Source organism: Petaurus breviceps, unplaced genomic scaffold, assembly GCF_028583685.1.
Source record: "Petaurus breviceps papuanus isolate PSGF00001 unplaced genomic scaffold, PetGlider_PUasm1.0 91041, whole genome shotgun sequence".
In the NCBI taxonomy this organism is placed as follows: domain Eukaryota; kingdom Metazoa; phylum Chordata; class Mammalia; order Diprotodontia; family Petauridae; genus Petaurus; species Petaurus breviceps.
In genome coordinates, this window is record NW_027187400.1 from 26,526,063 (window position 1) to 26,545,090 (window position 19,028).

At 37.8% G+C, this 19,028-nt stretch overlaps 1 protein-coding gene across 9 annotated transcripts in view; it reads left to right on the forward strand.

The window, feature by feature from the left end:
• RERE (arginine-glutamic acid dipeptide repeats) overlaps positions 1-19,028 on the forward strand; it is a 466,101-nt gene that overhangs the window by 251,337 nt on the left and 195,736 nt on the right. The window contains exon 1 of one of the 9 annotated variants that reach the window (XM_069079583.1): positions 6,280-7,656. The exons of 7 other annotated variants lie outside the window; for them this stretch is intronic. In XM_069079583.1, the coding sequence (XP_068935684.1) occupies positions 7,655-7,656 (2 nt within the window). In that variant the 5' untranslated portion in view covers positions 6,280-7,654. Of the gene's footprint in view, positions 1-6,279; positions 7,657-19,028 lie in introns of those variants that run through there. One more of the 9 variants, XM_069079582.1, reaches the window with a different exon arrangement.

Genomic DNA, 19,028 nt, shown 5'->3' on the forward strand with positions numbered 1-19,028 from the left:
TTGTGTGTTCTGCAGCTCCAAAGTTTGTTTAGAGTCCCCTTTTTACATAGATTGGGGAAGGTGGAAGGTGGAAGCTGGAGTAGTGGAGGGGTCCTGCTTCTACTCTGCCATCTTGACTCTGCCCGACCTATTATTATTTTTCCAGTTGTTTAGATTTTTCTTTATTTACGTGGAGTGTTTTGTGATTGTGTTCATGTAGTTTTTGTCTGTGTTGTAGGTGGTAGACTCCCAAACATTTTGCATGTGGTCTGCAGATATTTTAAGTGGAATTTCTCTTTTTATTGCTTCCTGCTGGGTTTTATTGGTAACATATAGAAAAACTGATTATTTTTGTGTGTTTATTTTATATCCTGCAACTTTGCTAAAATTGTTTGTTGTTTAGACTAGTTTTTAAATTGATTCTCTGAGGTTCTCTATGTAAATGATCATATCATTTGTAAAGGTTAATAGTTTTCTCTTTGTCTGTTCTTATTCTTTCAATTTGTGATCATCCCAGTAGTTTAAGCTAGTGCCAATTTCTTTTAGATTACCAATATATTTTATTTATGACATTGTTCCTTTTTATTTCTATTTATTTATTTATTTTTTGCTTTTTGCAGGGGGGGAAGGCATGGCAATTGGGGTTAAGTGACTCCCCCAAGGTCACATGGCTGGCAAGGGTTAAGTGTCTGAGGTCAGATTTGAACTCAGGTCCTCCTGACTCCAGAACCAGTGTTCTATTCACTGCATCACCTAGCTGCCTGCATTTTTCCTATTTGTACTTAGTACTTTGCAAGACTGCTATTTTGTTTAATGTTGTGTCTTCCTTGAATGTATAGATTGTTCTTATTCCAGTTTATTTTGTTCACCTATTTTCATTTGTTTTTGAGAACTATATTTCTTAATACTCTAATGAAAAATGCTGTTGGATATTAAGGGTAGTAAATTTTTTGCATATAGACAGGAATGTAGTTTCAAGTGTTGAATTAGTTGGAAACTTGTTTAAGGGGATATTGGCATTTCTTTTGTTTCTTAGGCAGTTTTGTGGACAAAAACGTGTTATTTTCATTTTGTTAGTGTTTCAGAAACTGTTTATTTGAGAACATAAAACATATTAAGAGGTTACATTTATCACCTTATAAGGAGGCTAAATGGACAGTTGGATATGCTTTTAAATATTTTTTTTCGGAGACCCTCAACCCAGAAAGTAGGAGCACCCTCTCCCATTAAAGCTCAAGTGAACTAGAACATGTTCCACAGAACCTTGACCCGAAAGAGGCATTTCAGTCTCTTGTTATATACACTTTGGTTCATTATACTTCCACTCTGGGCATCCTGAGGAATATTCCTTAAAATTTTGGGATATCCCTTATCCAGTATCTACCTAAAAGACCCTAACAGGGTTCCTTCTAGAAAGATATTCAACGTGCAACGTAGATGAGGTATAGGACAAATATTTCCTGTGCCATTGAAGAAATATTTAAAATATGAAAGATCCAGACATGGACTTTGACACTTAATTATATCATCAAATAGTAGCACAAAATTCTTAGTACTTTCTTTCCGGAGCTTGATGATAGAAAACATTATGATAGAAAACACTGGGTTTATTCGACAGCTATTTCACTTTAGCTCTCTACCGTCTGAACATTTCACTTAAGATTCATATACTCCTTCTAGCAAGTCAGGTGTGATCGGTCCATTTCCCCCGAGTTGGTAATCTTCGAGAAATTGTTTCAGCGACCATGCTTACTGGCACCCAAGACTTGAGTCCTAGAACTCTTAAGGTATTGAACTCATATGGTTGTTGCTGAGGTTAGAAACTCCTCTTGCGTTCCAGGGTCCATGTTTGGTCACCAGTGTTCCAGGAAGGAAACTCAAAGAAGACAAAGCTGCTTTGTTTTGATATCGAATATCAGGTTCTCATGAGCTACTCTTCCACTCGGCCCTAACTATACACAGAGATGGTCATGCTCTTCATCTTGCCAACACCCACAGATGTTACATTTCATGTTCAAGAATTCTGAAATTATTTTATCTGATTATAACATTTTAATAAGTCCTTTTTTCCTCTGTGCTTTCTAACTTGTGTGTATGTGCATGTGTGTATATGTGTTCACTGAGATATCCATTCTTTCCACTTCACTCTTCTGTCTCAAGTCATTACCCTTCTACTGGTTAAAGTTTCCTCTTTTAATTTTTTTTGATCCCTTAGTGAACTATTTCAATTCTGATGTATTTTCTTCTCTCAGATCCCTTCCTTACCTTATTATTACGTTGCTCATTACGTCTTGCCAAACTCCAGCCGTGGAATAGTTCAACTACCTGCTTCTTTTGTTCTCTTTACATGCTGCTAAACATAGTGATGTAACCTGGTGGTGAAGTAAATATGAACCCTGGACTTTGACTCAGAAAGATCTGAGTTCAAATATAGCCTCTGACATTTACTACTATACAATCCTGAGCAAATTATTTAACCTCTGTGAGCTTGTTTCTGTATAAAATGTGAATAATAGCACCTACCTCTCCAAAGGTTATTATGAGGGTCAAATGAGGTGATATTTATAAAGCCCTTTACAACCTTAAAATGCTATGTAAATATCACTCTTCCTTCTCCTCCTCCTCCTCCTACTGCTGCTGCTACTATTATTGAATTGAACTGCGAGGTCATGCATCTGTTTTGATGATTCCATTACCAGTTCATGCTGTTTTATCTAATCTAATCGTATCCAGGCATTTAATACAGCAAAACCATCTTTCATTTTCTCTGTAATTAGTTATTTTTTGCATTCATCACACTTTTCTAAATCTTTTCTTCTTAGGCTTCCTATAGCAACCCTTCTTCTCCCACTCTTTCATCTGAGAGCCTAGCTTCATTGATGCACCAATAATAGAAGCCATTTGTCTTCTTCCTCATATCGCTCAGTTTTCCCCTGCCATCTCTTCTTTTTTTCCTAATATGTATGAAAAGGTGAAAGGTGTCCCTTCTTTCTAGTGCTACCCCTTTACTTGCAAACTCTTGTATTTACTATCATATAAGTGATCCTTTCCCCACTTGTGTCCTATAGTAGATTGTCCTCCAATCATTCCTGACCCCTGAACCTGCTCTGCTGTGTTCATTTTTCTAAATTCTTTTTTTTTTCCATACTTTTCTGTCTGTTGGCTCCTTCTCTGGTGTCTGCAAATATGATAATACCTCCATCATTTAAAAAAAATCCTCATTTCATCCTACCATTCCCTATAGCTGTCTTTCCCTATCTGTCCTTTCCTTTTCAGGAAAATGCCACACATACTAGTTACCTCCACCCTTTTTCTCTCACTCTCTTCCAAATCCTTGCAACTTTGCTTCTGGCTTCATCATTCCACTGGAGCTTTGTGTCCACAATTATCACTGATCTCTCTGCCATCTCCAAACCTTGTATTTTTAAAATGAAAAAAGATAATGCCACTTCACAGCTATCTCTTCTAAAGTAATTAACTGGAGTCATTAAGATAATTTCCCCCCCCCCCCCGGAAAGTACGATTGCATTTCTGTAGATATTACAGCTTTATTTTTGTCCTATGCACTTCAGCTTAAAAAATAATTTTGTTTATGCTTTTTTTTTGTTTTTATGTTACCATTCCTCACTATAAACTTTCCCTTGTTCTGTACTCAATCAGCTATTATCCTTTATTAAAAATATTTTTATCCATGTTTTTAGAAGTGATGAAACTGAGTATGAGAGATAAGTGAGGAAGTCAATGACTTTTAAATTCCTACTGTATGCCAGACACTGTGCTGAGTGCTAGATATAGAAAAGTTAAAACTCAAAAAGTTCTTACTCTCAAGTGGTTCATTGTCTATGGGGAAGAGACAACATACAAACACATATGTAATCAAGCTGTACAGGATAAATTGGAGATAACTTACAAAGGGAAGGCATCATAGTTAATGGGTGGGGATGGAGAGGGTAGTGTATGGAAAGTCTTCCTATAGAAGGTAAAATTTTAAGTGGGCCTTTGAGGAAGCCAGGAGACAGAGATTGGAAGGGAGAGTATTCCAGGTATACAGGATAGGCAGTAAAAATGCCTGGTCTGCCTATAGAGTGTCTTGCTAGAGAAGCAACAGGGAGGTCAATGTCAACTGAACCTCAGAGTGAGTAGTGGGGGTGGGAGAGGTTAAGGTGTAAAAAGCCTAGACATGGCTGAGTGTATGAAGGGCTTTGATTTTTATAGTTGACCCTTGAGGTTGGTGGTGGGGAATAACACCATCAGCCTTGACCTTTAAGAAGATTAGACATCTAATTGGGGTGTCGACTTCAGTGAACAGAGACCCACCAGCAGCCTACTGCAGTAGTTCATATTTGAGAAGATGAAGGCCTGCACCAGAGTGTTGGTGGTGTCCGACGAAAGAAGAAAGCATAGTGAGGGGATGTTACATAAGTAAAGCCAATGGGCCTTGGTAACAGATTGGATCTGGGTATGAGAGAGAATGAGGAGTTGAATATTACCTTCATAGGGAGAATGGTGGTCCCCTCAGCAGAAACAGGGGAGCTAGAAATAGGGGAGGCAAAAAATCAAGTTCAGATTTGGATGTGTTGAGATTAGGAACTAATATTTGACATCCATGTCAAGATGTCTAAGAAGCAATTAGAGATGTGAGACTAGAAGCTTGGGAGAAAGCTTAGGGCTGGTAAGTTGAGGTGTAAACCATAATGATTAAATTCAGGGGAACTTAGAAGAACCCTAATTTGAAATAGTATAGAGGGAAAAGAGAAGTGGTCCCAGGTCAGAACTTGGGCTTATGAGGGGTGGATCCTGTCTTTAAAATGCGTGCCTTGAATGAAGGTACATCAGAGGTGTCTGAAGAGTGATTATAAAAGTAAGCAAAAACCAGAAGAGACTTTTATTGAGCAGTTAGGTGATGCAGTGCCTGGCCTAAAGTCAGGAAGACTCCTTTTCCTGAGTTCAAATCCATCCTGAGACACTTACTAGCTGTGTGACCCTGGGCAAGTCACTTCACCCTGTTTGCCTTAGTTTCCTCATCAGTGAAATGAGCTGGAGAAGGAAGTGGTAAATTAACTTCAGGATATTTGCCAAGAAAACCCCAAATAGGGTCATGACTGAAGTGACTAAAAGCAATATAAAAGTAAACAAAGAACTAGAAGAGAGTTGTGTCAGTAAAAACTAGAGAGAAAAGAGTTTCAAGGAGAATGTGATCAACACTGTCCAAGGCAGGAGAGATATTAAGAAATATAATGATTGATAAAAGACCATTACCTCTGACAATTAAACAGTTGTTAATGACTTTGGAGAGAGCAATTTCAGTGGAAGAATGAGGTCAGAAGCTTGGATGCTAAGAAGAATGTGAGAGGAGAGGAAATGGAAGCATATGTTGCACATGGCATCCTCTAGGATCATGGTGAGTGGGAACAGTCTGCTGTGAGAGTTTTTGGTGGACCGGGGAGGCATGGGAATGTTTATAAGTCGTAGAAGCAGTCAGTAGACGGGGAGAACTTGAAGATGTGAGTGTGTGGGGATGATGGAAGGGGCAGTCTGCTGTGGAGGACGGGAGGGATGAGATCACTTGTTCATAGAGGGCTCTGCTTTAGTAAGAAGGGCTGCCTCATACGAGATGCAGTGAATTAAAAGAGAATGGCTCACACCTTGGGGAGATTAGATGAGGACAGTGGGCCAGAGAGCATGCAGCTTCCTTTTCCTCCACTGACTTATAAGGCATGCTGCTCAGTAGGGTTTGGATGATTTGCCCTTTATTACACTTTGAGGAAGTCTCAAACCAAGCTGCTTTAGGGCATAGGATTCATGTATTTCATATGATATCTGTACTTCAGATCTCTCCTTTGTGAGTTGAGGCAACTAGGTTACCTTGTGGATAAAGCTCTAGACCTAGAGTCAGAAAGATATGACACCAGCACAATAAGGCAGCTAGGTGACTGGCCCTGGACTCAGGCAGAATTAAGTTCAAATCCAGTGTCAGACACTTACTAACTGTGTGACCCTGGAAAAGGTCATTTCACATTCTGTTTGCCCCAGTTTACTCATTGGTAAAATGGATGTAATAATAGCACCTACCTATTATCAAGGTTGTTATGAGGATCAAAAGAGATAATATTGTAAAACGCTTAGCACAGTGCCTGTCATATATTAGGCCGTTATATAAATGTTAGATATTGTATTATTATTGTTGTTGTTGTTTTTGTTATTGCTGTCATTCTCTACTTCTGAATTTTCTGCAGCAGAAGGAACTGAACTTTTGAGGTAGTGATTTTGATCCTGATTGCCATTCAGTATACTAGCATATGCCATCTACAATGGTCTTGAACCATCTTATAGGATAGGCAGCCTGATTTAGTGGACAAAATGCTGCTCAGTTTGGAGTTAGGAAGACCTGGACTCAAGTCTTGTCTTAGTTTTCTTCCTTTGTATAAAGTGCATTGTAATATAGTAGTCATGTCATAGGATGTTTTTGAGAATCGAATGAAATAATGTCTATAAAGGCTTTGTAGATCTTATTGTCCTGTAGGAATATTCATATTAATTCTTATTTGAGTATATTGGCATTCATTGTCACTGTGAGCTTTTCCTAAATTGTGTGGTCCTTTGCTAACTGCCTGAAATCAAGGACAAGTTGCTAAACAGAGCATTTCTTTGTTCCTTTGTAAAATGGGAATTACAACATTTTCACTGCCAGCCTCACTAGGTAGTCTGAAGAGGAGAGCACCTTGGCAGACCTTGAAAGAACTTATATCACTTAGAATTGCTATAACAAGTTCTCAAAACCTTCCAAAAGAATGTAGGCTGGATTTTTATGTGGATTATTTATTGATACCTTTCAAAGTATCCTATAATATTTGTTATTTTACTGAAAAATAACAACATATAAAAACACTAAGGTAAAGTGGGCTATTTCTGCACCTTTGTTTCTTGTGGTTTGCAAAATGGGTATAGTCTCTATTTCAAATGTCTCTTGCTTGCTACAACTGCCCAGTCCACTCTCCTTACTTCTCTGCAAACAACAAATTTCAGAAAAGCTTCTTGATGACTGGGTTGAATGTTCCCCATGCTGTTGGCTGTCTTAGAACCCTCACAGCGGCCCCACTTCCCTGCACACTAGCTTGGTATGCAGGGAGAAGCTGCAGAGTCTGCTGGCTGTGCTTTATTTACGGAAACAGCAGGGTTGAGATTGATTGCGGTGAGAGACAGTGTATGGATGAGGGAGGGTCACAGCACATGCTCAGTCCTGTCAGTCTGAGGGGGAAGTTTCTGCGTTCTGCGTGAAGGCTTAGGTCATAGCACAAGCTCAGTGAAAGCTCTCTGAGGTCTCTCAGACTGCATGTGCCTCCATTTTGAGTTGTTAGAGTAGAAAAAGGCAGAGTTTTAGCAGTAAGTAGAGGTGCAGAAATACAGCTAGACCCACAAGAGCGGCTGTTAGGCATGGATGATCCATTCAGCCCCTGCAGGTAGGCTGCTTTACTCTGGCCTCACCCAACCGGTATGGCTTTTGCTGCTGCTTCTGACTTCTGAAAATGTTTATGAAATCATTTCATTATTCATAATGCATGTTCCTAAGAACCTTTAATATATACCAGCCTAGCTGTGCAGGTGATTTCTTAATGCATGAAGAGCAAGCTTGAAAGAGCTGACCCTGTTCAGAGATGCATGGAGCAAATGCAGAATGTAAGGCCATGTGAATTACCCTCCCTCCCTTTCTCCCTCCCTCCTTCCATCCCTTCCTCCTTCCCTGTTCTCTGCTTCCCATCTCCTTCCCCTGTCCCTTGTTATGGTTTCATTTGTTCGGTATGTATGGGTCCAGGTTTGTTGCCTGCCTTCAGGGAGTTGTAGGTCTAATCTACAGGATGCTCTGTTCCCTGTCGCTGTTAAGGAATGTTTGGGCCCTTTGAGAGACTGCTTGGGCAGTATTTTAGGGAGGATGCTAAGTAGGCCGCTATTGGTTACTTGGAAGGTGGGTGGAAACTTGTTGTGATTAAGTATCTTTTCCCAATGGAAATTATAGTTTCTTTGATATTTTTCTGAAGTATAGAGAAACAGCATGTATATCAAACTCCTCAGTTGTTAATCAGATGCAGCAAATACTTGTATAATTTCAACAATGCCATTTCACAATTATCAGTTTCCTTTAAGGGAAACTTGTTATGTTACATGTGCCTGTGCTTTTCCAGCCTTTGATAGGCAAAAAATAGGATGAAAATGTTTGACAATTCTAAAATCATAGGTGTTCAGAGCAGACAGGAATCTTAGAAATAACCTAGCCCCTTATTGCGTGGATGAAGAAATTGAGACCCAGAAAAGAACAATGACTTGGTCAAGGTCACACAGTAGTGAGGGGGAATAGCAAGGACACTAGTCCATGTCTTCTGACTCCAAATTGTTCTTTATGCTGCATTTCACCTACGGTATCAAACTCCTTGGGTTTATGAAAAACTGCTCTGTGTTGATTAACAAATAGTCAGGTGAATTGGTTTACATTGTGAAGGCCCTGAGTTGGCAGGTTCCCCACCCCTGGTCTAGGGGAGCATTCCTTCATAGTAGAAGATGATGTGAGTCCTAGTAATCATAGGGGTTGAGTTTTGCCATTTCTTTTGCAGTTTCTGTGCAAGCAGAAGCACAAGTGTGGTTTGGGAAAAGGTAGAGACATGGGTAGAACCTTATTCAGAAGGGATCTTTTGCCTTCTAGAAATCATATTGATAAAGTGCTTTGCAAACCTTAAAGTGCCATATAAATTAGCTTCCTTCATAATGTTATTATTATGAATTATTACTATTACCCAGATTTTTGGAGGTGACTTTAAAATATTTTTGTCAGGTTAGTGCTAATATTTGCTCAGAAAGTATGTAGGCTTAATGTCATTTTGAGTACATATATATATACCTCTATCTGAATTCTGGTTTAGAGAGAAGAGGTAACAGTGATTTTCTCCCCCCCCCCCCCCACCCCTTTCACTTTTGTTACTGCTCATTTCCAGTCCTCTGTTTCTAGGTGAATGTGTGGAAATGAAGGAAAAATTGTGAAGCCATAGTGGAGCTTTTTGATAGTTGAAAAAATAATTTGGTTTTATAGTCATTAATAGAAATCTCTTCCCTATGGATTCCAAATATCCCCTCTTTATAATGAAGAAAAACAGTTTAGCAAAACCAAGTGACACAGTGCCCTTGTCTGATTGTGTCTTCCTTACCCATTGTCCCCTACCTAGTAGCAGAGATATATGGTCTCAAATTTGCACAGATTGGGATTTTTTTCTACAATTATACTTGACTTTCAGCCATAATTATATTTGAAATATTGAAGCAACGAATGCGCTTAAAATATCTCTCTATCTCTCTTACCGTCCTCTTTTCTTCATACCTCTAACCCCCAACAAAACAAAAACAAAACCATCAGAGGGAGTCAGCCCAATAGTGAGAAATATGAACAGCCCTGCCCCTTCTCAAGCTTGAGTTTCTAACTGTTTGTTCTATCAGTGCCTCAGGTGGGATGTTTTATTTTGGTGGCAACTTACCTTGTGGCATATTCTGTTCAGAACTTTGAAGATACTCACAAGGGACTAGGGCTCTGGGAAATCATCATTTGGGGCTGGAATCAGAGAAAGGTTTGTTAATACAGTGTTATAAGATATTTCTGTTTCATAATAAGCTTGCCCATTTTAAAGAGTTGTATTGTGATACAATTGATTTATTTTAAGAGCTTTCCTTTTCTATTTCTATAGACTCTTGCTTCCAGTAATACCTACGTTGTTATGTTGTAGTGATCTTCCTTCTTGCCCATCCATGAACTTTAGACAAGTGTCTTCACCATGGAGATTAAGGTCATAAGAACTCAGGCTTGTAGCCCTTTTTGATAATTCAGTTAGTAGGTTAATATCCAATATTTCATTGATCCCCTTAAGCCCTGATCAATTAAACCAATACCAATCAGGACTTAAAATACTAGCAGAAACGATAAAATTAAAGTACCAAAAGCAAATACAGACTTTGCAATGAAAATACTAAGGGACATACTCCAATTTTAGTACTTTAAGCTCTTGTTAAGGTGAATATACTGATTTGATAATTAAAATGTAAAATATACTTAATCTTTAGCATAGAATTCCATTTAGCATGGGGGCATTGTATGATTCTTGATACTTTGACTTAACCTTGACCTAGAACAAATTTGTTTTGCTAATACTCTAGAAGCAGTAGACAGAAGGTTTCAGAGACGTGTAAGGTTTGGTGTGAGGAAAAGTTTCCTAACATTTACCGCGATTTTAAACAAAGACTGAACAGTCACTTGGCCACTGGGTTCTACAGGGATTCTTGTTCAATTATGGGTTGGAATTGAATGATCTTTGAAGTCCTGTCCAACCCTGAGATTTGGTGAACTCATAATTTTGGGGGTTAGGACTTGCTCTGCACCTAGTATATGAGAACTATTTTCAGACAGCCACCTTTCATCTTTGTGGTACTTTAAATCAGCCATAGTCATTAAATCTGTCTCTTGTTGAGTTAATATATAATTGTCTTACAAAGTATATGGTCATTTATGCCCAAGTGAAACAGAATGGAAGTATCATCAGGCTCTTTAATACTTCTGGATTAAGGTTTTTTTGCTTGCCTTGGTATACTAAGTGTACAGTTGTGATACTAAGGTCAGATATGAAAGATATTATTTGGGGTTGTGTGCAGATTGAATGCAGGAAGTTGGTTGTTTTTTTTCTGGCTTATCACACCCTATTTTTTTTTTTTTTTTAAGCAATCAGGGTTAAGTAAATTGCTCAAGGTTACACGGCCAGTTATTTCTGGGTGTGGTGCTGAGTATCTGAGCCTGGATTTGATCCAGGTCATCCCGACACTGGAACCGGTGCTCTTACTCGCTGAGCCACCTGGCCGCCCCTAAGCAATTGGGGTTAAGTAACTTGCTCAAGGTTACACGGCCAGGTGTTTCTGGGTGGGTGCTAAGTGGCTGAGCCCGGGATTCGATCTCCAGGTCTTCTCAACACTGGAGCCGGTGCTCTTACTTGCTGTGCTACCTGGCCGCCCCACACACCCTATTTCTTATGGTCCCAAGGGATCAGGAATTATTGCTGTCTATAGGAAATAAGTGCTTTGCACATTGTGGTAATTTAATATTTGCTTAACTTAATTGAAATAATTTCTTTTTTTTTTTTTTAAGCAATTGGGGTTAAGTAACTTGCTCAAGGTTACACGGCTAGGTGTTTCTGGGTGGGGTGCTAAGTGGCTGAGCCCAGAATTGATCCCAGGTCATCCCAACTCTGGGGCTGGTGCTCTTACTCACTGTGCTACCTGGCCGCCCTAATTGAAATAATTTCTGTTGTTATATTTATATGTAAAAGTAAAATTAAAATTTTATAAAATTAGCTTTTCTTAAAGATTTTTTTTTAAATCTCAGTTCCAAATCTGAGAAGAATTAAAACTGCCTTTTGAATCTTTCTTTAGTGTCTGACCATAGGTTAGTCTTTATAACACTTTTTGTAAGACATTGAAGAATGAGATGCATCAATAATGTTTGAATATGATAAATACTGCAGATTTATATTTGGTTTATGTCTGTAGTTATGTTTTTTTTTTCTTTCAATTTTATGTCTTCTGTTATTTTCCCTGTTAAGAAGAGAGCCTTTAAAAAAAACCCACTTTATGTCTGGTTATAATACAGGTCAGCTTTTGGAAAGTAGAAGGATCTCAGTTTCCCTTTTCTCCTTTCCATATCTATGAAGTAGAATAGATTTGGGCTGTCTTCAGAAACTGGTGCACACAAAACTTAAAATTATTCTATTCAGCCCGTGTGTACTCAGTATCTGATTATTAAATTTGTTCATTATCCAACCTCAGTCCCCTTTTACTTCCCCATGCTATGTTCTGCTTTGAGTTTTTCTTTCTCTCATTGCTCTTCCCCCATCTGTAAGGAGGTAAAAAAAATCCCATAAAATAGATTCATAGATCTACATCTAAATGAGACCTGAAGAGAGGAAGTAGGTATTATTGGGTAATTTGGTGATTATCTATGGATTTTTTTTTAAATCACAGAATTTCAGAGTTGGTAGTGACTTCATGGAGCAGACAGTTAACCTCAAATTCAAACTGGAATTTCCTTTATGACTTTCTGAGCAAATGATCATCAGATTTTGCCTAAAGACCTATAATAAACAGGGAAGCCAGGAAGACAAGACAACATGTACTTTTGGAGAGATCTGATTAGTAGAAACTTTTTATTTGAGTTAAAATTTTCTTCTTCACAACTTGTACACATTGAAGCAGTGGTCTTTGTTCTACATGATAACCCTTAATTACTTGAGAGTAGTTATCTTTTCTTCCCCAAGTTAACCCTTTCAACTTAAACTAAGATGATGTTGTCTGGAGCCCTTTATCCATTCTGATCAATTATAATATTTCTGTTGTCTGTCAATACCCTTTCTCCCCAATTTTTCACTAGTCAAGCACTAGCTACTATGTACCTAATACTGAGCATATTAGAGAGAACAATGAAATAGCTTTGCTTTCAGGGATCTTATATTTTGTTGGGGAAAGCATCTGTCTCTATAGTACCCTAAATATACATATGTACATATGAAAGAAAGAAAAATGCAATAAATTGGGAAAGAGGTAGACCCTAGCTGCTGGGAAGTCCTTCAGGGTTTCATACAGCAGGTGACACTTTTAAGTTTTGAGGGGAGTAGGTGGGCATGAGAAGAAGGGATGCTCCAGACATAGGGGGAGCAGTTTGGGAGAGGGTGCTGGCAGTGATAGAGGGAAGTGATAGACTGAGGGAAGGAGCACACAGACCACTATGGTAAAGGCATCAAGCACAAGAACAGGAGTAACATTGAATATCCCTGGATAAATGGCTCACACACAGATTCTTAGAGGTGATGGGGAGCTGCTGGAACTCCCTGAGCAGGGGAATGACATCCTCAGACCATTGCTGTTGGAAAATTAGTCATATTCAATTAGTCCAAATGAGTCATTTTCCAGTTTACAGACACTTAGTACTCCCTCTGGTGCTGGTGCTATTCTAGGTGCTGGGATACAGGTGATACAGTATAAAGTACCTGAGACAGCCCTTGCCCTAAAGTAGTTTGTATACTGTGTTTGGAGAGTTTTTAATCACAGTGTGATACAGGTCCTTTGACTTGTATGCAAATTCAATACAAAATTAATCAAAAAAGGGAGGATGGATTTATTCACATAATATAAATCCTGGGATCCTTCAGATCTGAGCTCAGAGTCATCCAAATAATTTCACTTGGGATGATTTAAAGGCCATAAATTTTCAGGCTTTTCCTGGAATTACAGTTGGTAGGGGTTCAGCTTCACCTGCATATTCTCTAGTTGATCACATTGACAGGTCATATAGTGAGAATTTCTTTGGGAACTGGAAAAAAATTATTTCATAAAAATTAGATCCATACTTAGGATCATGGAATCTGCAAATACAGGTGTTGACCCCATTCCTCTACTGTACTACATTGTCATCCTTTTCTCAGAATTGTTTTTGAGAAGGTTTTTTACAATATCCGTAAGTGTTATGTGTTTGGTCATATATGGATGTGTGTGTGTGTCCACACAAACCATTCTTACTAGTAACTGTTCTGCATAGTAATTCCCACACTTGTCAGTGTCTTTCTCCCTCCTTCCTTACATGGTTCTACTAAAGAGAAGTATAGAGGTGATCAGGATTTTGGAAATTAATCTCATGGACTTCACAGCAGGAACTTTTAGTTCTTTTAGACTTAGTTTTACATGGTGGGTATGATATTCTGTCTGCAAATGGTGAAATTCTATCTCGATATTGGTAATTGGTTGCACAGTAAGATAAATGCTTTGGGCCTGGAGTCAAGACAACCTGGGTTCAAATCCAACCCTAGATGTTGACTAACGGTGTGGCCTTGAACAAGTCACTTACCCTTTGGTTGCCTCAGTTTCTGAAACTGTAAAATGGGAATAATAATAGCACCTACTTCTGAGGTTTGTTGTGAGGATCCAATGAGATTATATCAGATAGATATAAAGCATTTAGCGCAGTGCCTGGCACATCATGGGTTCGGTATAAATGCTTACTCCCTCCCCTTCTCCCCTCTTCACCCTCTATTGTAGAAAATCTGCAAAATTTCTAGCAAAGAGATTAATTTAGGAATTGGCTTTCCTCACCATGAGAGTAAAAATCCCATTTTGGCTTATTGTTTTTTCTAAGGGAGACATTAGTTTAATACCATTAGTGAAATAAACCACAAGTAGTAGAACAGTCCAGAGACATAGGCAGTGAGCCTGAAGTAGCATGGATTAGCATGGAACTTTATTGGTTTTTTTCTGAATTATGTAATTGAGGATAGCAGACTTATTTCAGGACTTTGAGGCTCCATAGATGTAAATCTCTATGCTTTACTAGATATGATCTTCATGAGATATTGTGCATGTAAATATCTATCATTTGGTCATTAACTTCCTGATAATGAGTTGCTCTAAAATTAGGTTGTTATTCAAATAACAGAAATACATGATCTGTCCTTGGGTCCTTAATTTTCCTTTTGTGGCAGGAAATGAATTATATTCATCTTTATTCTGATCCTGATTTCTTATTTCATTTCTCTTCCATTTACTTCTTAAGCTTAAAAGTTTTGTTTATTATGTTGTATAGTCACCATTGAGATTCTTACAGTTAATTTCTCAGTAAATCTATACCAATGTATGGATGTAAATGTACATATCCTACAGCAGATGTTTCCTGTGTGCCTTCCCAACATGGTAAAATGGACCTAAGAATTAGAAGACCATTATTCTTATGTTGCATGTGGAATTAATTTGTCTTGTGACCTTGGGGAAATTATGTAATCTCTTTTTCTCAGTTTCCTCATTTGTAAAATAAGAGGAATGGATTTAATCATGTCCTGACTCTAACTTTTAAGGTTAATTTCAACAGACATTTATTAAATACCTACTATATGTATGATTCTATGAATATTTGAATGATGGAGTTTTGTTGCTACCAGATATTTAGACTTTTTTTGTTGTTGTTGTTCTTTCCCTGTCACTAGTAACATTTTTACTAAAACTTTTCCATCATCGTACTCAGATGATGTAATTAAAGCACTTGTTAGCACATTTGAGTCTTTAGTGACTTCTTGAAAAGGGAAAACTTCCTTTCTCACCGCACTGTGGGGCTATTTATGGAGTGCAGAATAGCAAATTAAAATCATTTGTTTCCCAGCCTGAACCTCATCCTTGGGTTGGGTAAGATTGTGATCATTATAACAAAGTTGCTGTTGACATTTTTTGCCTTTTTAATGAACTTGTTGCACATGATACTAAATCTAGCAAACTTCTTAGTAAATACTTTTTGCAAATAATCAAATAGCATTTATAGAGTATTGTTTTCTTGATGGTACTTAGCAGTCCTGCTGTTGCCCCAGCATCAGTTGTAGAAGGTCTGATTTGCATTTTAAGAACCAGGGATCTGAGATAGAAGGAAGGGTCTTCCATCATATAGTCTATTGGCTATGGAGCAGGGGTGAGGATTTAGTGTGATCACTCAGCTTGGCCACAGTGGCTGTCCTGTTTGTTTGTCTTTTGTATTCTATGTGGGCTTGTGAATAAACCAAAGGCCAAAGTGGTACTGGTAGGCAGCATCTCAAATCTACAGAATGGCTTTGTTGAATTATAATCCCATTCTTCCGTCCCATAGTTACTATCCACTTTAGGTAAATTTTCTTTAAGCCCTGGCAGAGAGTCCAGGTGAAAAGTCCAGAGGTGTTACGTGAAAAGATACTTAGATTATGGCATTGATGGTAGTGCTGCTCTCCTGACTTTGCTCTTATTTCCTCAGTGTATGGTCTCATCATTGATCTTGATTTAGGATTTATTACTTAATCTGTTTGGGCTTTAGCATCCTTGTTTTTAAAATGAGAATGTTAGATTAAACGACCTAAAGTCATTTCTGGCCCTAAATGACCTGTAAGCTCCATTCTTCATGTTAACGTTTTGACCATGCCTCTCCTGTTATATGCAGTTTTGGGGTTTTCCTCTTAAGCAGTTTCTATTATTCCTGCAGTTCACCAGTTCACCCTGGGTGAACAATGAGCCAAAGGTTCAACAGATAATACTCAACTGATTTCTGATTTCTTTCTTCAATTTCCTTCTTCCCTAGTGGAACTGATGACAGTGTGCCCATTTCCCCCATTAATCCTTTATTGAAAGGGTGGTAGCTAAGTATTCATTCCATTCCCTGTCTTCTTCATAAGATTCTTCATAAGAAGCCTTTCTTGGATTAGTGCTCCTGTTTTCTATATCGCTATGGACACTTCTGCCTTTTTGTTATTCAGTTGCAGGCTTCCAGCTCCTTTCTGTCCAGTCCCTGTTTACTTCATAGAATACAACGTTTCTATGGCAACAGGTTACTTTTCAAAGGGAACATCTTGTCATTTTATTTAATCCACTGCAGCTGAAGAGGACTGAAATATTAAGTTGTTGTTGCTATGGATACTGCTTTGTTGCATCAATTTCTTTTCTATCAGATTTCATAAATGTGGTGTTGAGGTTTTTTTGGGGGGGAGGGGGACACTTTGAATAAAGTGACTTGCCATTATTACTATGATTGTTTCTTTACCAATATAATTTGACTTATAGAAATGTTAAATATTTTAGCCTGCACAGTAAGGATTTATAGACATGAGATTTCTGCTTCAACTATCAAACAAACAAATTTTCAAAATCACCTCCTGAAGTGCATTATTTACATAAGGAATAAGAACTGGACTTGTAATTTCAGTGATATCGGTCAGAGCTTTCAAACTCAAGGCCTTCAAAATTCCAGAGTGTACTTCACTAGATTAAAAACGTAATTGGGAAATGTTTAACAAAATAAATTAAAATACAATACAAAATAGATAATGTTAACTTTACAGTTTTCTGAGTTAATATGCTGCCTACCCTTTCTGTTTGAATTTGACACCCCTGACATAGGGAACTCTGAGTTTTGGTCCTTGGTTGTTTGGCCCCTCCCCTGAAACTTGTGGTCTCAGAGGATCACTTAGAACATGAGTCTGAGTGACTTGTTCAGGGTCAGAAGTGCATTTAAACTTAGGTCTTCCTTGTTACAAAGCCAGTTCCATAGACTGTATGGTCTTACATAACAATCCAGAGAAGTCTCCTTATTACCAGTTAAAGGTGTTGACAGTATTCTTAACTTTTCTAGTACTTCATGACTCAAAAAAATTTTGAATAATGAGCCAAACACAAAAATTCGAGAGAGAGAAAGAGAGAGAGAGAGAGAGAGAGAGAGAGAGAGAGAGAGAGAGAGAGAGAGAGAGAGAGAGAGATTGAGATTTGCATTGCAGTTACTTGGATTCCTTGGAAGAATTTTGATTTCATTAGTATGTAGCTTTCTCTATTTGTGTGTGTGCAGTATTAATTTTTTTTCCTATTTCTTGAGTTGGGCATGGAAATAAAGTTTAACAATTTTAAAATTTGATTTTAAATTATCATATATTTATTTTATCTCCCTCCTATTTGTTTCCTGGGGGAAAGGGAGAGGAAAAACAGAACCCTTCTAACAAATACATATAGTTAAGCAAAACAGATTAGCACACTGACCATGTCCAAAAAATGTATGTCTCAATCTGCATCTTGAATCCATTGATTTCTGTAAGGAGGCAATTGTTATCCTTAGGCCTCTTCAATTGGCAATTATTGCCTTGATCAAAATTCTTAAATGTTTGAGTTGTGTGTTTTTATAAAGTTATTGTTGCTGTGTAATTTTTTTCTGATTTTGCACATATCACTCTGTCATTTCATACATGTCCTCTCGAATTTCTCTGAAATTGTTTCCTCCCTTCCTCCTTTCCTTCTCTCCCTTCCCTTCCTTTAACATATTATAATTTCTTCAGCCATTCCCCAATTGATGAGTGCCTTTTAGTTTCCAGTTTATTGCCACTAAAAATGAGCTTCTATAAATATTTTTGTGCATATGGGTCCTTTTCTCTTTCTTTGATCTCTTTGGAGTATTGACTTCTTAGGCATAGTTAGAAATTGGTTTACAGAATGGCTATACCACTTCACAGCTATAGTTAGCATTCTTGTTTTCCTGCTAACCTTCCTATATTTATAATTTGTTATCTTTATCTTCACCAGTCTGACAGGTATGAGGTGCTTTAAATTTTCATTTCGCCAATTATTAGTTATTTGAAGCATTTTCACCCTTTGGTTATTGTTATCTGCTTGTTTGTATTTATATTATATATATATGTATTATATATTTATATTCATATATAAATCTATTGTAGTAATCTGTTGGTTTTGTCTTTATAACATCTCTCGTGAAAGCTCCCCTTTTTCCACTGACCCAGCCCCTACCCTAATATGAGCCCTTATTATCTCACAGCTGGGCATAGCTTGTTGGTTGGGCTTCTTGCTTCAGTTCTCTCCTCACTCTAGTTCATCTTCCACCCAGCTGTGAAAGCGGTATTTGTAAATCACAGGTTTGGCCATGTTACCCCCTACTCTAAAATTTCCAGTGACTCCCTATCACCTCCAAGATTTACATTCAAAATAATATGCTAGTCTTACATAGGTGCATATGAATGTATATGTCTGTATATGAGTATGATTATACATATCTAAGTATATGTATTTGCATGTATGTGTATAAATACACACATATCCATACTTAATTGTAGCCTTCTTGGGGGAAGGGGAGGAAGGGGAAAAAAGAACAAAGTAACATGTGCACAGCAGAGGATAAAAGAAAACTTATAAGGAAGCAAAGATGGACAGTTCTGAACACAATGTACAGTATTTATTATATAGACTTCCTTGAAATGGAAATTTATTGTTGTATATTTTGGATCTTCTCATGTTCTACTGTGCACATGGCAGTCCTTTTTTCCTCTTATTTTGTATTTAAATTTATATTTCTTTTTCTTTTCTTATTGTGTATTGAAGTTTAAAACAAGTTAAAGAAATTTAAAAAAATAATCTGCTCACCCCCTTACTTCCATCCATTGACTCTGGGAGTGACCTGGGACCCCTGGGCACTTGTCTCC